The 24,110-nt window shown below is 45.9% G+C and overlaps 1 protein-coding gene across 1 annotated transcript in view; it reads right to left on the bottom strand.

Moving 5' to 3' along the window:
* SRRM4 (serine/arginine repetitive matrix 4) overlaps positions 1-24,110 on the bottom strand; it is a 142,669-nt gene that overhangs the window by 9,928 nt on the left and 108,631 nt on the right. Inside the window, exons 4-8 of the mRNA XM_038373713.2 lie at positions 22,771-22,851; positions 18,884-18,910; positions 12,712-12,762; positions 10,254-10,352; positions 8,230-8,392 (exon numbers count right to left, since the gene is read on the bottom strand). Coding sequence (XP_038229641.1) covers positions 8,230-8,392; positions 10,254-10,352; positions 12,712-12,762; positions 18,884-18,910; positions 22,771-22,851 — 421 coding nt within the window. The remainder of the gene's footprint in view (positions 1-8,229; positions 8,393-10,253; positions 10,353-12,711; positions 12,763-18,883; positions 18,911-22,770; positions 22,852-24,110) is intronic.

Below are 24,110 nucleotides of genomic sequence, written 5' to 3'. Positions count from 1 at the left end.
GATCTTTGGTGGGATCTAATTTAATTAATAACGTGGGGCCTAGTCCTGCAATGCAGATCAGATGAGTAGCCCTTACTCATGGCAGTAACCCACTGAATGCAAGTGGGCTGCATGATCAGGGCCCTTAGTGTGTTTAGCCTAAACATCTTCAACGTATATTGGCTTATTACAAATGATGCTGGGAACTACGGCTCCAGAGCCATATCCTCAACTGGTGTCAATCAGGGTTGCTCCAGAGCTGTGCTGATTCACACCACCTCCACCCGAGGATCTGGCCCTCAGTTTTTACAACATGCACCTCTATTTGGCTGATACATAAAATACCGTCCCTCGTTGCTTTGTGCAGAGGGGAGCGATGCAAGCTTAACGCTGAATAAAACTAATGCGACCAGGGCAGAAAATGCTCCTGTGCAAGGTGGCTTTCAAAGACCTGGGTGTCACTCATGACCTCTGACCATTCCCCTCACAAAGTGCATCACAATGCTCTAAGGCTATGTGCTTTTAACCATGGCTGCAGGTCCAGTGGAACCGAGGCACGTTGCCTTGGTACGGCTCCCCACTGGGGTCAGAACAAACACGGATCCGCCAGAGGTCACAGTTCACATCGAGCTTCCCATTACACTTTCTGCAGCCAGTCAGACGGGGCCGTCTCAGGAGGCCTACCTGCTTACATCATCTAGTTCCCGTCACAGTAGGTTGTTCTCTTAGTCTAATCCAAGAGTTGCTAAATAGGGTGGTAGGATCTGATTCGGCGGCAGGGGCAAATCAGCTTTGCAACAATAGTAGGCTAAAAGCACTGACCACTAAAGCAAAAGTGGAGCAAAGGAAAAGCTGTCAAAACACGGCACAGGCTGATGATCCAAGCTTTGCCATGATCACTTTGCTCTCCGATAGTGCCTCGAAGTGGAGGATCTCCAAGCAGGTTACAAATATTACGGAACGAAAGCTCCCATCACACTTCTAAGGGAGGTATCACCAACCCCATTGAACAGGATGGGATACTGAGACACAGAGAGGGGAAATGACTTGCACAAGGTTAGTGGGGGACAGAAGCCAAATCTCTCAAGTCACTGTCCAATGCTTTAGCTACTGCACCACACTCTCCATACTTGAGGTTCGGTGTTTTGGGGAAATGCTGGTCCAAAAACAAGGGAGTCAATGTGATGCCTTTTATCGGACCCACACATACCTTTGAGTAGAGCTGTTTGGAACAAGAAAGCATTTTGCACAGAACAGAAACTTCCCAGAAAAGAAATGCTCCCGTCTTCCATCAGAGGAGTTCCCCAGAATTAGTGATGAACACAGATGCTGTATAGGAGATTTCACCACTGACTCCAATGGGAGCAGTCAGGCCCATCATGGGCTGGAAAAGGAACCCACTGACCCCCAAATAGTATGTGTGAAAATAACCTAGCTGTTGGGCCCCAAACGATATCACATGATCATTATTTACTGTTCATATTAATGCAGGTTGGGATTTTCAGTGGAGTCATGTCCAATTCCCATTGAATTGGCATCAACCCTTAGGCTCATTGGAAAGCAAATAGGGCCTGAAAACCCTTTGAGAACTGGGGCTTCACTATGTTAGTTGCTTGCAAAAAACACAATGATTTTCCTTCTCGCCCATTTCCTACCTCAAGAGATGGGGTAGCTAGTTGAGATCATTCATTATAGGGATCTGGAATATAGACTGGAATATGCTGCCAGATTTGTTTTAAGAATGGTTAGTATTTGGATCTGAACCCAGGTTTAGATTTGTCTGGCTTTTGACACTCCAACCCCTATATTTATTTTTAATTTAGAGCAAAGGTTCATGAAAATAAAATTCAAGCTATTCTATGAATACACAGGTAAGGAATCTTTGGATAAATTGCAAAGTGACAGAATATCTTGGGTTTGGACTCTCCCAGCATCCATGCTGAAGGATGCTGGCCGATTCTGCAGGTACAAATTTCTGTCCTTCCCCTCACCCCATCAATGTCCTAAAAATTGAAGATCCTTCTTCTCTCTGCCAGGAAACCCATTAAATGTTTCTTTGCTCCCAGCATTTCCAAAGTAGCTCCCTTAGGGTGCCTGTAAGAACTGGGACATTTGCTTTTGTTTCAGCTTTGCTAAAGTTTGGCTCGGGAGTGGTCATTGTTCTCAGTATACTGCAAGGTCATTTAATAATTTGAGAGTCAATACATTCCCCCTTAGGCCTCAATTCAGCACAGCACTTCAGAATGCAATCAAGCCCCATTGAAGTCAACTGGACTTAAACATATGCTTAACTTTAAGCACGTGCTAAAAAGTTTTGTTAAATCTTCTCTTCTTCCCCTTGCAAATTCCATTTCTTGTGTCAACATTTTAAAAATTAAGTTAACTCTTGAAACTTTATGTCCACATTGAGAAGAGATATGGGATCCTGATTCTCTCCCCTTTGACCTTTCCTTTCTCCCTGCCCAATTCCTCCTCCTTGCCCTATTCAAATGTCCAATAACATTTCCAGAGGCGATGACACAATCATTGCACCCCTGACACCCAGCCCTAATGAGCCAAATCCCATGGTCCCTTGCTCAGTTTTGATTCCATGGGAAGTTTTGCCTGAGTAAAGACCTCAGGTTTTGGCCATATGATCTCTTGTGCTAGAGATGCTGTTGACACTTCATAAGTGCCTGGGACTTGCATGCTATGCCCAGCTCAGTCATCCATTGAGTTAACCTAGTCCCTGTACCAGCCATACTGAGGTAAGAGGAAACATGAGGAAACACATGCCCAGTGCTGCATATTTCACATCCGAAGGCCAGAGGGCCTGGCCTGGTGTAATAGCAAGTTGTCAGGGAGTGGAGAACAGCTGTCTATTCCCCCCTTGCCCAACATTAGTGACAACCAGGATGTAACTAATTGGAAGGACTTCCACTATTTCTTAGACAGCTGGCATAAAATTCAACCCTGCGCCAAAGGACCAGCATCTGCATCACTTCAGCTCTCAAAATAAGACTTACGAGGGGTGTACATGGTGAACAGTCCTTTTGCTGCCCTCTGCTCTGGGGTGAAATTCACCACTGATCACCCCTACTCTCCCTCCTTTTGCTGCTTATGAAAAAGCATCAGCCATATGAACTATACACCAAACACCATATTTGAAACACTGTACAGAGTTCAAGTGAATTCTAATGGTCTTTTTTTTTTGGGTGGGGGGGCATGTTTTAAAGTGCTTAGTCTTTTATGGCCTTAATTTGCTCTGTGTGAACCCCCCCCCCCCGCCACCTTCCCAACTTCTAATAAGTAATTAAATAACCTCAGGAGACTTCGCTTCCCTTAGCTTTTGCTGGGGGAATCTAGAGCTGCCCTTGAGGGAACAAGCATTCTTATTTATTGTTTTTCTGTTTCAAATCATTATTTAATCAAAATGAAGGGGGGGGAATAAAGAGGCCCTCACTTACACTTCAGAATTTAATTTCTACTGAAATCCTACTGCAAGAGACCACACGGCCTAATAGATTACAAAAATACAATCACTGAGAGTATTCCAATTAAACTGAACAAGTCCATTCACTGTGCTACAAACAGCCCCGTGGAGAGATATGGCTATACATTTTCTCAGCCATATGGGGAATGAGATCTTGCCATGAGTAGCTCTGCATGGCACGGCTTATAGTTGGAGGATTTCTTTCCTGGGTCTATGTCTTTTGTAAAACTCATTTCAAAGTAGCGTTAATTTCTTTTTTTAGGAAGTGCCTAATCTTCTTCTTCTTGGCATGCTAATAATGAAAGGAATAAAGCATATGTGTCAATGACCCCATCGAGTATTGCTATTCATTATGGCAGCAGGTTATACAGTCGGCACAGATTGCTGATGAGCTTCTGGAATTGGAAGTGCCACCTGCTGACAGGGGTCACTTGGGAGAAAGAGTCCATGTGCTCAGCAAGCTTTTAGGGAGATACTGTATTACTGATTTCTGGGCCAGACCCTTAGCTGGAGTAAACTGGCATGAGTCCCTTGGCTTTAATGGAGTGCTGCTGATTTACTTCAGCTGTGGATCTGGCCCTCTCTGTTTAAGACCCGTTAAAGTGAATGGCTCTGTATAAAAATATTGATGCATGGAAATAAGATACAAAAGACCCACCCTCTATTCCTGACTCAAGCAAAACTCAATGAAAGGATCCGCTGTGATTTTGAGGAGAGCTTTGCGTGCACAGAGAGCATAGGATTGGGTCCTTAGTACAATAAAGGCTAGGCTGAGTCTATTAAAATGATGCCAGACACTTATCATATGCAAGAAGAGAGGGATATCACAGTGAGGTGCGTTTATCGCTGCACTTGCTGTTTGCTGCTGGATGTCTGTCTACACTCCCATATGGCCTATATCAGACATTTATTGGAGTGGGAGTTTCCAGCCTAGTCCAAAGTGAACATTTGTTGGCCTTGCGAAATCTCATCAGCCTACATGGTTGGAAACAAATGCTCTGGAGAGGCTCTGAATGGAAACAGCTGGGGGTGTTGCAGACCGGGTTTGACGTGCATTGGCAGAGCTGTGGCGCACACCCACCCTCTGCTGGACTCCAGCTAGTGCTCTCAGCTCAGTCTCAAATATGCACAGGTCAGTCAGACTGTTCCATCCTGATTTCAGCCCCAAGCAGTGCTGGGATTTTGGCACAGTGCAGGTCTCAGGCTGGAACTAAAAAATAAAAACCAGAATCTGCATATTTAAATATGCAAATAACCCAAGAATTATTGTTTTAAAAAACTTTTTACCCTTGAACTTTAAGGAGAATGTTTATTGCGTTACATGCCGCTGGGGTGTTAAAAGAAACTCCTTCCCTACTTAAAACCAAAAATGAGGGCTGAAAAACATAGAACAACATGCAGTCAAAACCAACCCCTCTTGCAAGGCTTCTGAAACCTTCCCAGCTCATGCGGACACTCTTTGCTTTGGCTGTCATTTCCCCTCCTTCATCTTCATGTTAGCACAGAAATAATTAGCGCTACTTGAAATAACTGTACCCCAAACCTCCCTATGGGCTCGTAAAAAATTTGGCTCAAGACTATGTTTGTTCTAGCTGCTGATAAAAGGCGTGTCAGTGGAAGTCAGGGGTCTGGAGAGTGGTATCTGTGTACTGTCTGCTGCAGTCATCTTCATCAGACACAACAAAGGCAATTAGATTCATATCCTACAGGTATGTATATTGTTCAGTTGAGCTAAGACTTCCTAAAAGCACAGCAGCCTGAAATATCTCTGGTTTCAGAGTAGCAGCCGTGTTAGTCTGTATTTGCAAAAAGAAAAGGAGTACTTGTGGCACCTTAGAGACTAACAAATTTATTAGAGCATAAGCTCACGAAAGCTTATGCTCTAATAAATTTGTTAGTCTTTAAGGTGCCACAAGTACTCCTTTTCTTTTTTTGAAATATCTCTGTATCAGTGTGGAGTAAAACAGCTGCAACAGGTTAGGGGGCTTGTTATTCCTCTGTTTAAAAATAGATACTGCACATTACCCTCAGTTTCTCAGTGCACCGAGGGATAGCCACGTAATCCTGCTCTGAGTAGGTTTCCATTGTGGCTGCTTGTTATTAATTGTTCAGCAGACAGAAAATAGAGGAAGAGGCTAGGAAATTTATTACAGAAAAGCAAAGAAGCATGAAATTATTGGTTGTCTTCCTGTATGTGTGCTCATCCACGTGTATATAAGTGAGAGAGAGAGAGAGATGCAATGGATAGCACAATGTGTTTTTTCTAATGATTTACAGAGAGAGCTGGTTAGAAAATGGTTTTATTCTTTGTGGAAAATACCAATGAAAATGAAAAAAATAATTCATGTCACTCCTCCCCCCGAAAGAAAATTTCAACTTTTTTTGGGGGGGGGGGGACAGAAAAGGAAGGGAGGAACCTCAAAAAAATCTCTGGCCAAAACCAAAACACTTAGATTCACAAATGCTGCTGCAGTGGCTCATGGGAGTTGCCGTTTGGGCTCTCATGCTTGCATTCTCTCAAGCTATGGGCCCGGCTTCCTAGTCAGACTACATCTCCCATCATGCATCACAGTCTCCCCTCTGGCTGAGCTGCCATGATGCATCATGGGAGATATAGTCTGACTTGGGAATCCAGCCCACAGAGGACAATGGGTGGTATGAAGCAATGGAACTACAACCCCCATGAAGGACCATGGCAGCATTGCTGTATCAAAATTTTTTGTTTTTTCAGCTTAGGTTTTCAGATGTCCAGTTTTTCAACAAATAGTCAACATTTTCTGCAAAAAGCAGATATATTTTATGCAAAATTTAATGTAGTTAAAAACCCAAATTTCCATCAAAAAGAGTTTTGATGGAAAAATATTCAACCTGCCCTAGTTATAGACCTGACCACTTTAATCCACAAAAGGCAGAGTGAAACCACAAAATAGGTGTGTCTGGTCATTCCTAATGCATGAGATTAATGTTTATTCATCTTTACATTCTCAGTTATTCTTTACATGATCTTTAAGGCCCTTATTCATGAAAAGTGTCCCTGTTAAGTACACTGAAGCATGTACTTAACTTTAAGCAGGTGCTTTAAGTGCTTTCCTGAATCATGGCCCAAGTGTTTATATTTTTCTTTGGGACAAGGGAGAACACTGACAGATTGCATACTAAATATTCTGATACATTTTTGTTATCAGAATATTTGCTCATTAGTAGGCTAAAATAGAAAGAATATAGATGTCCCGATGACTTATATTCCTCACCCAGAACCTGCAGCTATATCTATAAACACACTGAGGCTGATACTTATCTGCCTTGTGTGGTCATTTACACCTATTCAAAGGGAGTGCAGAGTGCATGTACCATGCTCGATCTTAGATCGTCTTTAGAGGTTTCAAAATTGTTGTAGTTATTATTCTTTGTGGCAGTTGGTCTCATGAGAGAGCCTGGCTTTGGAAACAGAGGACTAGAAAAAATAGTACCAATTAAAGGCATTTTTAAACTCTCTAAAATATTTCTTGAAGAGTTTGTCTGTAAAATAAGTGGCTTATACAGAAAACATGATGGTACGATGCAATGTAACAGTTTGACTGGCCATACTTTGGGATGAGCTATTAACTCTTTCAGTTTCACCACTCAGCAGTAATGCAGCCATCCGAAATGTCACACCAATAAAAACTTCACAGCTCACCATTCCGTGACATATTTCTCTCTCTGCATATGTGTGTGTATATATCACACACACACACAAGTGTGTGCACATGTGTATGCAGCTCTTTCTAAAAAACCACACACACAGATTCTCCAATCACTGATGTTGGTTTTACATCGGTGTAGCTATTGAGTCCAGTCATGTTAGTCCTAATTTACATTTGCTGTATAAGTGAGAGAATTAGGCGTATAATATATACAAGTATGGTGGCTCAGAGGGCTTAGTGCTGTGGTTCAGACCCATCCCTTATATTGTACATGTGCAGGCCTGATTCCCCACTGGGTTGCACCTTGTGTAGTAGTTTATCTCTGTGCAAAGTGAGTTCATCCCGATATCTGGCAGCCCTTTACACCTGTTTTGCACAGTGCTGCACAAGGTGCAGTGTGGTGGAGAATCAGGTCCTTATTTCTCTCTTCCTCTCTCCCTCTCTCTCTCTTGAGATGAAGACAGGATCTAGGACATGGATTATATTCTCTCTCTATAAATCCCAAAAGATACCCCAAGACATTGGGCCTGACTCTACCCTCCACACACAGCCCCCATTCCTATCAAGAGGAGCTGCCTACAAGCTCAGAATTTGGCTCTTCGGTTGGTCAGCAAAGATGAGCGATGATCTGAAAAGAATCCTGAAAGTCAACAAACAACCCCCGCCAAAAATCCCCAACTCATTCAATGTAAATGTTTCTTTCATATAAGTTTGCTTCTCTTGATCCCCCTGAAGGACTAAACCATTGGGCACAAAGACCAGCCAATATAAGTTCACATCCAGCTGAGCAATGACTGCATAACAAACACTTCCCTGTAAAATACCCTCACTGGAGGCTGCTTTTTTGTTAAATGTCCCCTATTCATTATTCATAGACTAAAGGCTTATCCTGCCCCACCCCCATTGTGTAAGCGCTGAGGGAAAGGAATTACTTTTAATATGTCAGAGAACAGCACCATCAATAAATAATATAGTTTTAAACCAACTTTGTCTAACGTAACTGTAATTGAGTTATAAAAATTTCATACCGGATTTTTTCCCCCAAGTTTCTGTGGCTAGTCTGCTTAAGGAAGCAGAATGCAGAATACTTACTACTTCCTTAGCCGAGAGGAAGCTGTAGATCTGAAGGGTTTGGCTGGGGGAATGGCTGGCCTGACCCTCTGCAGAGATGCTTCGCTTCTCAGTGTTCTTTGAACAGTGCTGGGAGCGTCTTCGTCTTGCTTTATGGCCTTCCTCCTGAGACCTGCCTCTGTGCCTGAAGAAAGAGAAACAAAATCAAACCATGATGAATTATGATTAGTATTATTAACTGTATTGCAGCAGTGCCCACAATGTCCCATCTTCCACGTAAAGAAACCATTTGTCTGGTTATAAACCGGACAGTCCTCTTTTAGTGTGCTTTAGTGCCCTGTCCGATACTGGGACAAACCCGGACATAGTTTTGTCTGGTATTGGATGGAGGATACCTCTTTAAGAGTGTGCCACTCTGCACCCACTGGCATGACCTCAAACGCATCGTGCATGCAAGGTCACGGCAGGGGAGCAGGGTTGTGTGCACTACAAGATGGCACTCTCCCGCATCTGTGGCATGTCTTTGAATGCGCCGTGTGTGCGAGATGATACTGGCGGGTGTGGAAGCAGGGCAGCATGCTCTTAAAAAGGTTTCCTCCACCATTCCCAGAAGCACTGGGATGCCCAGTATTCTGGGAAAGTGAGAGTTGCCACCCTATCTGTTGGCTCCACATGTCGGGTGAAAGTCACTCCTGTGCAGTGAGCCAGCACCAGGCTTACAGGAGGCTGTGTGGCCTAATGGATACAGCACGGGAGCAGGACTCAGGAGACCAGGATTCCATTCCCCACTCAGCCACTGGCCTGCTCGGTGACCTTGGGCAAGTCACTTCCCCACCCTCAGTTTCCACATCTGTAAAATGAGGATAATGATGCTTACCTCTTTCATAAAGTGCTTTGAGATCTGCTGACTGAGGTGCTGTGTAAGAGCTAGGGGTCATTATGGGTCCACTACACAAGGTGAATTTCACCCCTTTGATTGCTGCCTTGAGGCAGGTTATGCTATGGCTGGCTGCTGGAATTTGAGAGAAAAGGTGGATACGGACTCCTATTTCTATTTGAGTTTCTTAATGTTTTGAAACTGGGCAACTCGTGATGAGTTTGGACCCTGATCCAAAACCTCTGAACTTTGGAGGGGTTCAGAACCCAAACCTAGACTCAGATTCAAGTTTTACTTGGTAACAGCCTGGATGCAAACCCTGTTTCCAAACCTCCTTGCACTGTAGTGTGGGAGATGAAATCTGGATCTGACTTTTGTGGCTTGTCTCCATCTCTATTTGGAGGGGGCTTAAAACCCCGGAGGTGACATGCCTCTGAGGAAATGCAGCCCTGTCTGCCTGCTCTAACGTGTTCCATGATCGTCTTGTCCTCACACTGCATTCCCACCTCCAGCGATCAACAACTCTTCACGAACTGCTGCCACCAAATTCCTTAAAGTATCTTCTTTGTTTTTAAAGTTGAGAATTTGTGTAAATGGCAGAGTGACCCAAGCCAGGTCTAGCGTGATCTCTTCACGCAGCTCTTCCATTGCCCAGCAACCCTGGCATATATCACCACCCTCTCTGCCTGGCCCAAAACAAAGATGGCCAGTCATGTCAAAGTAGGCAGCTGTATAGTGACAATGGTAAATAGATCCACCAGGTATGAGAATCACCCATGTGCCAAGGCTTATTTTAAGGGCTTAAAAGTGGGAGTTCAGTGGTGCATAGGCCTTGGGCTGGTCATGTGCTTTCAGGTCACCATCACCCTGGGAAACTAGGATGATGTTAAGCTGCCTCCCTGGCAGGATCATTGGCAGCAGGGATTGAACCTGGCACCTCTAGATCTAAAAGCATGAGCCTCTACTGCTTGAGCTAAAAAGACCACATCCCAACCCAACATAACATAGTAGCAGGCTCAACCACCTCTCTGTGTGACCTAGCCATGACTAGAGGGATACAGAGCCTCTCAGTGCATGGCGGTGTTTACACTGAGCCCACTAAGCTCATTTCAGCTGTGGCCCTGAAGCTAGGCAAAAGGAAAATCAACTTAGCAAATGGCACCATTACCTGCTTTGGCAGCTAGAGGAGAGGGAATCGGAGCTCTCCGAGCGAGAGTGGTAGTGGCGATGGCGGTGGCGGTGGGATTTTCGTGGCCGGCTACGAGAGCTTTTGAGAGTGGAAAGAAAGCTGTTCATTAATCGAGCAGACAAAGGCGGTCCGAGATCCAGCAGATGGAAGTTGAAGTTGGCAACAGACAAAATGGAAATAAGGTGTAAATTTTTCTAAGCTGTAAGGGCTATTAGCCATTGCTTGGAGTTTACAGATCAACACCTCGTGCCTTTCCAAGAGATAGGCCATAGCTCACCACAAGTCACCCTGCTCGATGCAGGAATCACGGGGTGGAGTTCTACAGCCTGTGCTATGCAGGAGGTCAGACTAGATGACAGTAACGATCCCTTCTCGCCTTAAGCTCTATGAATCTATGCATCTGCCAGGCTGGAAGAGCACATCTGATTAGCCAACATCCTTTGGGCAACTGTAACACAAACTATTCTGCAGGCTGGGATCTCCTTATTTCTTGGCCTCTTTGTCAGCTAGTCCCATCAGCCAGGTCACTCCAAATGAAACTCTCAAGGTTAGGCCCACATCCCTTTCCACAGGGTGGGTTTATTAATCAACGGAAGATGCAAGAGAGGCTCAAAACAACACAAAATACATGGTGACAGACATCTTCCCTGCTTCCTTCAGCTGGGAAGCGGAGGCACATCTTTGCCCGCCAGATAGCTCTTTCCTGGCTACTACAGAGACCTCTCGCAGTAGGCTTTCCATGAGTCTAGGTCAATCCCGTGTGCTGACCCTGCTTAAGAGTCAGCAAGCCTTAGATCTCTCTTCTTGTAGATCATGTACTAGCTCCTAGTCATGTGCTCTGTGACCACTATTTTAAAGGGACAGGCACAGAGGGATGCACCCATGTGCCCCAGGATCCAGAGGCCTGTTCCACTCCCTCTTTGCTCCATTACAGCTGTTAATTGATTGTGACATTCTTGTTGTCTGCCACTAGGGTTGCATTCTGCAATGGGCATGACAGGGGGCTTTTGGTGGCAGCTATCAGCTTCAGCGTTTGTTCCTTTCGGTGGCTGGTCAGAGCCCATAGTTGGTGACATTTTAGGTATCTGTGAAGCCTGGATTTTTAGCCAGGAGGGGGCAGGTGCCAGCTAATGGAGATAGTGATTGTTAGCCAGGAGGGGACTGTTAGCATGAGGGCTGAGGCATGATCTAATTTTGTGGCTTTGTTATTTGGCCATGTGCATTGTTTTATTTAGAAATTCTGGATTTCTGCCCACATGTCACACGATTGGGGTGTAATAAATCAACCTCTAATAAAACCAACAGACTATCTGCTTCAGAACTGCATCTCCCCTAATACAAAAGAATATCCCACCCAGAGCAGATTGAACATTGCATAAGCTGTTGGTGAACATTTAGTTAAACTCTCATTGGCTGTTTGGTTTCATTGTTTTTGTACCTTATTATTATTTTGTCTGTGCTGATTTTGGCCAGTTTGACAGGTTTGTAGGAGTTCGGATGCCCTTTAAAGACTGAGGTAGTGTCCCAGCTGTGTTAGCATACCTTAACAAACTGTCCCTCTGCTCCCCGAAACATCTCTTGCTTTTCACCACATCTGGGGTCATAGGTTCAAAGAAGAGTCCCATGCTACGGGTGCAAATTACATACGCACATATTGCACAGGTAACGGTGCCTGCTGTTCCCACATTTGTGCATGCAGATTGCATACACTGTATGTGCAAATGGATACTTGTACACCCAAGCCACCCTTTGCATGCCCAATTGCATGAAGTCCTTGTGTCCATAATTACCCTGCATACATGTGAATTCATATATTTTGCAGGATTGAGGCATGTGTGGAGTGTACATCTTCAAAGCACACTGCTGTTTTTGAACGCCTTTGTCCCTACAGCACGAAGAAAATGTGATCATCGGGCTTTCCATGTGCCAGGCCTCCTTCTGACACTATTGGCCATCTCTCAGAGGTGCTGTACCTTCTATTTTCCACAAGCACCCAGCAAGGCCAAGTATGAACTGTGCATTTTGCACCTGCTCCGAGCAGCCCCCTGCCCTTTGAAATGGCAGCCCCTGATGCTTTGATCTTTACGCTCCAAGTAGAGTTGGTCAGAGAAAAGGGACAAACATTTTACAAACTTTTTTGGATATTTTCCCCATCCCAACCGAAGTTTTTCTAGTTTCAAAATTTGAAATGTTCAAGTTTGGAAAACACTGATCAGCTCTAATTCAAATCTTCCTTGGGAAGAATAAAAACATCCCTTGTTTCATCTGGAAAACAAGCATGTGATTTCAAAATGCAAGAAGAGGTTTACTGTGGTGGGTACCCATCTGTGGCTAACCCCAACGGGGTTTTCTGGTACCAAACCCTCCGCACATCCATGACTCTTAAAGGGACAGTTCAGCAAAAACACATTCGATAGTTCAGTACATTTCTACTTACTGTTTTTTGTGTTTTCTTTCTTCCTTTCTTTTACTTTTTGGGCTTGAGGAGCTAAATAAGAAATAGCTAATTAACTGGAAGATTTCCGTTCTAATCAGCCAAAACAATCAAATTAACAGGACATTCAATCTCAGCAATCACCGACATGTTTTGTTCACTATTGATGCAAATGGACACAATTCCATTCAAACCAATGGACTTGGGCTTACTTAACCCAGTAGAGCAGCCGTGTTAGTCTGTATTCGCAAAAAGAAAAGGAGTACTTGTGGCACCTTAGAGACTAACAAATTTATTAGAGCATAAGCTTTCGTGAGCTACAGCTCACTTCATCGGATGCATTTGGTGGAAAAAACAGAGGAGAGATTTATATACACACACACAGAGAACATGAAACAATGGGTTTATCATACACACTGTAAGGAGAGTGATCACTTAAGATAAGCCATCACCAGCAGCAGGGGAGGGAAAGGAGGAAAACCTTTCATGGTGACAAGCAAGGTAGGCTATTTCCAGCAGTTAACAAGAATATCAGAGGAACAGTGGGGGGTGGGGTGGGAGGGAGAAATACCATGGGGAAATAGTTTTACTTTGTGTAATGACTCATCCATTCCCAGTCTCTATTCAAGCCTAAGTTAATTGTATCCAGTTTACAAATTAATTCCAATTCAGCAGTCTCTCGTTGGAGTCTGTTTTTGAAGCTTTTTTGTTGAAGTATAGCCACTCTTAGGTCTGTGATCGAGTGACCAGAGAGATTGAAGTGTTCTCCAACTGGTTTTTGAATGTTATAATTCTTGACGTCTGATTTGTGTCCATTCATTCTTTTACGTAGAGACTGTCCAGTTTGGCCAATGTACATGGCAGAGGGGCATTGCTGGCACATGATGGCATATATCACATTGGTAGATGCGCAGGTGAACAAGCCTCTGATAGTGTGGCTGATGTGATTAGGCCCTATGATGGTATCCCCTGAATAGATATGTGGACAGAGTTGGCAATGGGCTTTGTTGCAAGGATAGGTTCCTGGGTTAGTGGTTCTGTTGTGTGGTGTGTGGTTGCTGGTGAGTATTTGCTTCAGATTGGGGGGCTGTCTGTAAGCAAGGACTGGTCTGTCTCCCAAGATCTGTGAGAGTGATGGTTCGTCCTTCAGGATAGGTTGTAGATCCTTGATGATGCGTTGGAGAGGTTTTAGTTGGGGGCTGAAGGTGATGGCTAGTGGCGTTCTGTTGTTTTCTTTGTTGGGCCTGTCCTGTAGTAGGTGACTTCTGGGTACTCTTCTGGCTCTGTCAATCTGTTTCTTCACTTCAGCAGGTGGGTATTGTAGTTGTAGGAATGCATGAGAGAGATCTTGTAGGTGTTTGTCTCTGTCTGAGGGGTTGGAGCAAATGCGGTTATATCGTGGCGCTTGGCTGTAGACAATGGATCGAGTGGTATGATCTGGATGAAAGCTAGAGGCATAGATTTCTACATAGACTGCTTCCGCCGACGTGCACGAGCTGAAATTGTGGAAAAGCAGCATCGCTTACCCCATAACCTCAGCCATGCAGAACACAGTGTCATCCACAGCCTCAGAAACAACTCTGACATCATAATCAAAAAGGCTGACAAAGGAGGTGCTGTCGTCATCATGAATAGGTCGGAGTATGAACAAGAGGCTACTAGGCAGCTCTCCAACACCACTTTCTACAAGCCATTACCCTCTGATCCCACTGAGAGTTACCAAAAGAAACTACAGCATTTGCTCAAGAAACTCCCTGAAAAAGCACAAGAACAAATCTGCACAGACACACCCCTGGAGCCCCGACCTGGGGTATTCTATCTGCTACCCAAGATCCATAAACCTGGAAATCCTGGACGCCCCATCATCTCAGGCATTGGCACCCTGACAGCAGGATTGTCTGGCTATGTAGACTCCCTCCTCAGGCCCTTCATTACCAGCACTCCCAACTATCTTCGAGACACCACCGATTTCCTGAGGAAACTACAGTCCATTGGTGATCTTCCTAAAAACACCATCCTAGCCACTATGGATGTAGAAGCCCTCTACACCAACATTCCACACAAAGATGGACTACAAGCCGTCAGGAACAGTATCCCCGATACTGTCACGGCTAACCTGGTGGCTGAACTTTGTGACTTTGTCCTGACCCACAACTATTTCACATTTGGTGACAATGTATACCTTCAAATCAGCGGCACTGTGATGGGTACCCGCATGGCCCCACAGTATGCCAACATTTTTATGGCTGACTTAGAACAACGCTTCCTCAGCTCTCGTCCCCTAATGCCCCTACTCTACTTGCGCTACATTGATGACATCTTCATCATCTGGACCCATGGAAAAGAAGCTCTTGAGGAATTCCACCATGATTTCAACAATTTCCATCCCACCATCAACCTCAGCCTGGACCAGTCCACACAAGAGATCCACTTCCTGGACACTACGGTGCTAATAAGCGATGGTCACATAAACACCACCTTATATCGGAAACCTACTGACCGCTATTCCTACCTACATGCCTCTAGCTTTCATCCAGATCATACCACTCGATCCATTGTCTACAGCCAAGCGCTACGATATAACCGCATTTGCTTCAACCCCTCAGACAGAGACAAACACCTACAAGATCTCTATCATGCATTCCTACAACTACAATACCCACCTGCTGAAGTGAAGAAACAGATTGACAGAGCCAGAAGAGTACCCAGAAGTCACCTACTACAGGACAGGCCCAACAAAGAAAACAACAGAACGCCACTAGCCATCACCTTCAGCCCCCAACTAAAACCTCTCCAACGCATCATCAAGGATCTACAACCTATCCTGAAGGACGAGCCATCACTCTCTCAGATCTTGGGAGACAGACCAGTCCTTGCTTACAGACAGCCCCCCAATCTGAAGCAAATACTCACCAGCAACCACACACCACACAACAGAACCACTAACCCAGGAACCTATCCTTGCAACAAAGCCCGTTGCCAACTCTGTCCACATATCTATTCAGGGGATACCATCATAGGGCCTAATCACATCAGCCACACTATCAGAGGCTCGTTCACCTGCGCATCTACCAATGTGATATATGCCATCATGTGCCAGCAATGCCCCTCTGCCATGTACATTGGCCAAACTGGACAGTCTCTACGTAAAAGAATGAATGGACACAAATCAGACGTCAAGAATTATAACATTCAAAAACCAGTTGGAGAACACTTCAATCTCTCTGGTCACTCGATCACAGACCTAAGAGTGGCTATACTTCAACAAAAAAGCTTCAAAAACAGACTCCAACGAGAGACTGCTGAATTGAAATTAATTTGCAAACTGGATACAATTAACTGAGGCTTGAATAGAGACTGGGAGTGGATGAGTCATTACACAAAGTAAAACTATTTCCCCATGGTATTTCTCCCTCCCACCCCACCCCCCCACTGTTCCTCTGATATTCTTGTTAACTGCTGGAATTAGCCTACCTGCTTGTCACCATGAAAGGTTTTCCTCCTTTCCCCCCCCTGCTGCTGGTGATGGCTTATCTTAAGTGATCACTCTCCTTACAGTGTGTATGATAAACCCATTGTTTCATGTTCTCTGTGTGTGTGTATATAAATCTCTCCTCTGTTTTTTCCACCAAATGCATCTGATGAAGTGAGCTGTAGCTCACGAAAGCTTATGCTCTAATAAATTTGTTAGTCTCTAAGGTGCCACAAGTACTCCTTTTCTTTTAACCCAGTAGAGTGAATCCGTTCCATTGTGTTTCAGTAAAAACACATATTGTATTCTGAGCTCCAAACAAAGGGATCAGTCATCCCACCTGCCTTATAGAGAAAGTGGATGAAAACTATATATTGAATATACATGTATTGGTAGAGTTACACCTGTGTAAATCTGGAATAAAGCAGCTGTGTCTTGGGTCCATAGAGACAAAGACTTCAATAAGTAGGATACAATGAGCTTCCTGCACAAGGTCCTTCAGATGATGAATTCTCATCACAGTGTAGATTTGCTGGTAAAATCTCACCATGAGAGAAATGCAGGCCAAGCCACTATAGATCTGCCTCTAGAAAGAGGCTTCACACTTTCCTGAGCTCAACTTTCTGAAGCTGCACCTCTCCCCACTAAAAAAAAAACCCTAGAAGCTGTCTTGGGAACAGAAGTTTTTAATTAAAATCCACATTCTGGAACCTTTAATTAGATTCGGGATCAAGCCCCAGCCAACACAGTAAGAAACTGACATCAGATGCTAGCTTGTTCAGTTGTAAGATGAGCCCTTAGGTCTGTAAGTTTAGGAAGGAGTTTCCATCCAGCCTTTAAGCTTGTTAAGCAATCAGAGTAAGAACTTAAAACTAGCAGCGAAGTTGGAGGGAGGGTGGCTTCTGCTCACTGACACTGGACCCTCACAGCTAACAAGGTTGCAAATGATGTCTGATTTGACAGTGCTGTGGTCCCCAAGGGACAAATTAAAACCCAGGAGCTATAGGAATGCCTCAAAGCCTGGATCCATAAAAGGGAAAGCTGTCGGGCCTTTGCTGTAACAGCACAGCGGGACAGCACTGCAGAAAATCTTCCAAATGCCCTTGCACACAGGAAGGCAAAAATAACACTCAGTGAATGTATGACTCCTATACTGATCCCTCTAAGTCTATGCACTCTCCCTTTAAATATTTACCTGTCCAAGGAAGGGTTAACCTTAACCTAGATATAAATATGAACTCCAGGGGCTGGATTAAGTGCATGGCCTATGCTTGTATATCATAGAATCATAGAACAGGAAGGGACCTTGAGAGGTCATCTAGCCCAGTCCCCTGCACTCATGGCAGGACTAAGTATTATCTAGACCAGTGGTTCTCAAACTAGGGATGCTGCTTGTTCAGGGACCAGGACCGTTTGTTTACCTGCCGTGTCCGCAGGTTTGGTTGATTGCGGCTCCCACTGGCCATGGTTCGCTGTTCCAGGCCAATAAGGGCTGCAGAAAGCGGCATGGGCTGAAGGACGTGCTGGCCGCCCTTTCTGCAGCCCTCATTAGCCCATTGGGCTTTCCCTGAACAAGCGGCGCCCCTAATTTGAGAACCACTGATCTAGACCATCTCTAACAGGTGTTTCTCCAACCTGCTCTTAAATATCTCCAATGATGGAGATTCCACAACCTCCCTAGGCAATTTATTCCTGTGCTTAACCACCCTGACAGTTAACCACCCTGAAGTTTTTCCTAACGTTCAACCTAAACTGTCCTTACTGCAATTTAAGCCCATTGCTTCCTGTCCTATCCTCAGAGGTTAAGAAGAACAATTTTTCTCCCTCCTCCTTGTAACAACCTTTTATGTACTTGAAAACGGTTATCATATACCCGCTTAGTCTTCTCTTCTCCAAACTAAACAAACCCAATTTTTTCAATCTTCCCTCATAGGTCATGTTTTCTAGACCTTTAATAATTTTTGTTGCTCTTCTCTGGGCTTTCTCCAATTTGTCCACATCTTTTTTGAAATGTGGCGCCCAGAACTGGACACAATACTCCAGTTGAGGCCTAATCACCATGGAGTAGAGCGGAAGAATTACTTCTCATGTCTTGCTTACAACACTCCTGCTAATACATCCCAGAATGATGTTTGCTTTTTTTTGCAATAGTGTTACACGTTGACTCATATTTAGCTTGTGATCCACTATGACCCCCAGATCCCTTTCCACAGTACTCCCTCCTAGGCAGTCATTTCACATTTTGTATGTGTGCAACTGATTGTTCCTTCCTAAGTGGAGTACTTTGCATTTGTCATTATTGAATTTCACCCTGTTTACTTCAGATCATTTCTCCAGTTTGTCCAGATCATTTTGAATTTTAATTCTATCCTCCAAAGCTGGCAGAAAGTTCACCAGGGATAGCATTCACCCGTGTATAGAGGGACCAGCATAAGACCCAAGCACCACTCGGGTCAAGCAGCACATACAGTTGAATTCCACCTCAATAAAAGAGGCTCAGTGCAGCTTTAACCTCAGATGTTCTGAAGGTGGAGGGGGCGCCTAGAGGGTTTCATAAGCTCTGCTAGGTGAAACTTACACCTTCCTGCACCAGCACTAGCAAATCTGGACTTCCCTAGAGTCTGATGGTGTTTCCCATCACCCCATGTGGGCAGAATTAACCCATACTGCTTAGGTGGGTGGCAAAGCTTTCAGAGCCCTTACCTGTGTCTTCTCTTCTTTGAAGATAACCTGCAAGAAGCAAATATATAAACTGAATGTAGATGTTACTGTGCAATCAACACACACACTGCTGCATTTGTTCAGAGACAGACACATTTCAGACCATCTCCCTCATATAGACAGTGGAAAGATGTTAAAATGGCTAAGAGAAGAGTCCACCCAGCAACGACCTTTCAATAGACCTCAGCTGCCATTTAGCCACCTAAGGATATGTCTGCATTGCGAGCCGGTGGTGTACGTCCCATCTTGGGGAGACACACCTACACCTGCATGCTAAAAATAGTCTACCCGTGGAGGCATGAGTGGTGGGAGGAGCTAGCTGTTGCCCGATGTATGTACCAATCTGAGATGCTAGGCACGTACTCAGGTGGCTAGTCCCTCCCGCTCCTTGTGTTGCTGCAGCTATGCTCTATTTTTAGAGCACTAGCTCCATCAGAGCTAGTGTGGGTCTATCTCCCCAGGCTGGGAATTGCACTCCCAGCATGAAGTATAGACATGCCAGCCTTCCCAGGACAGCTTAGCCTGCCAGGAACTGAGATTTTGGAAATACCGCAGTGGGAATGACTGCGTGCTTGACATTCTGGCCCCCATTTGTGGGTGCTGAGCACTTGACAATCTGGTCCTGAGTGTAAGAGCTCTGTTAAACTGGGTCTATTTATTCTTCTGATTGGTTGCATTTTCCCAGCTGGTGCTAATCTAGCCCTGCAGCTAATTCAGCCTGGGAGGGGAGAGATGAGCCTGCCAAATGGGTAGCTGTAATCCGTCTGTATCGAGCAGTCAGGAGGGCCCCCTCACCTATCTGTTTTCTCTTTAGTTTGGGACAGATCCTTGCCCCTGGGTTAAATGTGGGGTGGGGGACCTAGCACCTCCTCTCTGAAACCTGACCATGGTGGTTCTCTGATGATGGTGGTGGTGGAGGGCAGGATTCGGATGGATGCAATGGTCAGGACTTGTGTTCTAGGTGAGTTGATTCTCTACACATGCCTGTTAGGAGTGTTAGTGATGATAATGTAGGATTCAGGCCTGTATATTCACTAGAGATAGAAGTTTGGGTCTTGTTTGCCCGTTTGAGTTTTGATATCCTTAAATTCTTACTAACATGTGTGAACAAAGAACAAAGACACTGTGTGTTGCTTCTGCCCAGCCAGATGGGTTTGTTAGTATAATGGGAACAGATAAGAACAGCTAAAGTGTTACTGGACATGGTGGGAAGATCACATACAAGCACACACTTGAAGACTGCCTCAATTCCTATCTCAAGGCAAGGTCAAGCAACCAGTCAAGAGGGGCAATGGGGGATGAACGGGAAGGTATATGAAGCATTAAAAGGCCAAAGCAATGCCTGTCCCTGATCCTAGCACAACCTTACCCCTCCCATGGGATACGAAAGAGGTGGGGTGAAGCCCCCAGACTCACGACCCCCCAAAATGGAACATGACCATAAATTGTAAGAGGTGGGACCAAGGGGGTGTATTGCAGGTATAATTATGCCTGTTAAGGAGTGGGGGAATGGGACATTGGGAAGCAAGGCTCAGCGGCGTCAGAGCTATGGATATGCTTGCTTGAAATTAACCTCAATAAACATTGCCTGCGCTTCGGACTTCTGGCCTTCTGCTTTCTGTCTGCGTGATAAGAACCAGGGAAGGGGATGAAGGGAAAGCCCCCTAACAATCCCCAACACCCCACTTAATACTACAGATATGTGGGCCCAATTCTGATCTCGGAGACGCTGGTGTAAATCTGGAGCCTCTCCATCAATGTTAGTGGGCCTGATTCCCCACTGCTTTGCACCCGGGGCCATCATTTACACCTGTGCAAAGTGGGTGTTAAAGGCTGCTGTTCTGAACTGGGGATGGATTGCCCCTGCTCTGCACGGCATACCTGGCTACACCAGGTGCAGAGCAGCAGAGGATCGATGGGGCCCATCATTGCTGGGGCAGGGTACAATCTAGGGAGGAATATGGCATGCTCTGTAGTGAAGTGCATTGGAGGAGTTTTTTCTTTTTGCTATATTCTATTTTGCTATATTTACTTCTCTCCTCCCTGAGTATCAGGCTCACTTTTTAGTCCTTTGGTTTTGTCCCTTTTGTAAGACTGTCCTGGCTTGTTGGTTCAATCTATTATAAATACATGAACTTTCCAAGGAAGATGGCACCCATTGTTCTCAGCAAATATTGGGTTAGTGGTTGGAAGAAGAAAATGGAATGTTTGATATTTAAAAATTTAATCATGTTCTTTACATTAGAGACAGCAGCGTATTAACGCCTAGGCCAATAAGGTCTAGGCCTAGGGCAGCAAATTTGCAGGGGTGGCAAATTTATAATAGCAGCCAGAGGCTGCTTCCCCCGGTGCCGGTTTGCACTCCCCAGCCCTGCCCCAACTCCACCCCTTCTCTGCCCCCTCCCTGCCCCTATTGGTCCCCTTCCCCAAATCCCCGCCCCGGCCCTGCCTCCTCTCCTGAGCGCACCGCTTTACCCCCTCTTCCCGCCTCCTTCACGAAGCTGTTTCACGCACAGGGATCGGGAAGAAGCAAGACTCGACGGTGCGCTCAGGGGAGGAGGCGAAGGCGGAGCGGAGGTAAGCTGGGGTGGGGGGGGCAGCAATTATTTCAGGGCCTAGGGACGGCAAAATCTTTAATCCGCCACTGATTAGAGATGGGCCTGAGCTAGCCAGTTTGGAGCTAGGTCCAGCTCAGCACAGGTCTCCTGCTTTGAAGGCATTCAGATCTGCTTCTGGCCTGCTGGACAGAGAGATGCCTATTGGGACGTTCAGAAGTCGATGTGCACCCAAGCTGTTCTAAATGTTCAGGCTGGATGAGGTGGGGCTGAGTTTGGCATATGGAGTTTCTGTTTGAGCCCATCACTGGTTCCAATATTTGGGTTCTTTTGAGGCTCATTGAGCTAGTAATAAAGCAGGACGGAAATGGGGTGACAGAAGACTAGTGCCATGGGAAACTCACTGGTTTGGGCTCTTAGGGATTCCTATAAATCTTGCCTTTGAGTTTAGGCCTTGCCTTCCATCCTTTCCTAGAGCCCCCGCCCCCAGGACATCAGAACGCTGCCACATGAGCATTTGCACCTCCTTGAGTTGTGTAGGGTGACATTTGGGCAGGTTTCAATGGTCTGGCGTTGAGACCGTATGCGAGCATTTGGGCTGAGGGACCATACGCGAGCAGTCGGGCTGAGCTGGCATGTCCAGGCTGCGTTACAGCTGCTTGGTCCCAGAATTCTGCCGAATTTAATCTTCCATTTAAAAAGGGGGAACAAACCAAACATGCCAATGGCTATGAAAGAAACCTGGCCCAGCGCTGTCTGCGGACAGGCAGACACAGTCGTTTGGTGAGTGATGCGGACAGCCCACGTGTCAACGCTGAAGCCCCGGAGAAAAAAGTTGAATTCTGCCCAGCCCTGCCAGGTCTGCAAGGGAAGAGAGGGAGGGAGAGCTGGCAGCCTCCCTGCCCCTTGCACAACCCTTTGGAAGAGCACAGGTGTTGCTCCCTGCTAGGGCCAATGCGGGTACTAACTTCCTGAAAGTGGGTGGGGTGATAAGGGTGTCAGAGATCCCATTGCAGTGGGAGCTCCCTTTCTGGGTCAGCCAGAAACTCCCAGGGACTCTCAGGGACTCCCACGCACCACTTACATCCCACTTTAGCCCAGGGTTAAGTGGGAGTTAAGGAGTGCATAGGCGTCGCACTGGCCATCCCCACAGCGGCCAACATTGCCCAGGCAGCGGGGCTGAGCAGCATGGATACCCTTTACCTCTAAGCCTCCTTCTAACGAAAACCACCCAGCTGCACTCAACCGCCTTACGTTCAGTGCCCGGGGAGGAGTGTGCGCTGAGCTCGGGACGGAGAGTTTTAAGCAGAATACCTGTTTCTTTTTCGTTTCTTTGAGCTTTTCTTCTTCTTCTTCTTCTTCTTCTTCACAGGCAAGGGGCTATACGATGGAGACCTGGGGAACAGCGACAACATGTTACTTACTGGGCATGTAGTGCTCCGAGCCGGAGGAGTCTGTCTGCTGGGGGTGAGTGTCCGGGGACACAGGGGTTTACCACACTAGCCTTTCACCCGGGAGACCTGCATTCCGATCCTTGCTTAGAGAACAAGCGAAAACGCATTCCCTCCCTGGCAGGTGTTGTTCCCGTCACGAAAGATCCTGAATTTGCCACAGCTGCCAGGCAGCATGCAGGGGAGGCCCAGAGGGCTGCAGGTTTGGGTTGAGCTTTGTGAGAATCAGAGAACATTGCCCAACCTGCTGCAGCAGGGTCCCTTTTGGTCCCGGATGCCCACACCCCACCATGGCCCGACAGAAATGTTGGTGACATTTCTGCTCAAGCTCCAGCACTCTGTGGTGGGGGTATAAGCAGCTTCGTGCTGACTGGAAGCTCTGTGCTGAGAACAGCCTAAAGAACTCAGTGCTATCCTCACAGTCACTGCATTGACCCCCCCCCTCTAAGAACTCAGGGGATCCCCCTCTGTTACAGCCCTGAATGCGCAGGACATACACAATCCCCCTTCCTTGGCCATTGCCCTAGCTCCCTCCTCAAATGCACACACCAGTTCGTGGTCTCTTTCCTCTCAATGAGAGTCTGATCCCTAGTGCTGCCACAGCCGGCATGACTGTTTGCAGAGGAGGGGGACACACACTGACTGCTGAGCCCTGAAATGTGGTGGTGGGGAGTCAGACCCCTTGTCTGGAGGGCAGGGATGCTGGGGATGGGGGGAGGGAGGTGAAAGTGTATTAATAGATCTGGGGGAAGCTTGTATAGCATCTGACTGAACCAGGCTGGGATTCAATCACTGACTTTTCCTGTGTCCCAGTATTTACAGAATCATAGAAATGTAGGACTGGAAGGGACCTTGAGAGGTCCTCTAGGCCAGGCCCCTGCACTGAGGTTGGACTAGACCATCCCTGACAGGTGTTTGTCCAAAATGGTCTTTAAAATCTCCAATGATGGGGATTCCACAACCTCCCTTAGAAGCCTATTTCAGAGCTTAGCTACCCCTGCAGTTAGAAATTTTACCTGATTTCTCATCTAAATCTCCCTTGCTGCAGATTAAACCAATTATTTCTTGTCCTACCTTCAGCAGACATGGAGAACAATTCATCACCGTCCTCTTTATAACAGCCCTTAATATATTTGCAGATTTATCAGGTCCCACCTCAATCTTCTTCTCCAGACTAAACATGCTCAGTTTTTTAAACCTTTC

Source organism: Dermochelys coriacea, chromosome 15 (genome assembly GCF_009764565.3).
Source record: "Dermochelys coriacea isolate rDerCor1 chromosome 15, rDerCor1.pri.v4, whole genome shotgun sequence".
In the NCBI taxonomy this organism is placed as follows: Eukaryota; Metazoa; Chordata; order Testudines; family Dermochelyidae; genus Dermochelys; species Dermochelys coriacea.
This window is presented reverse-complemented; position numbering and strand designations above follow the sequence as displayed.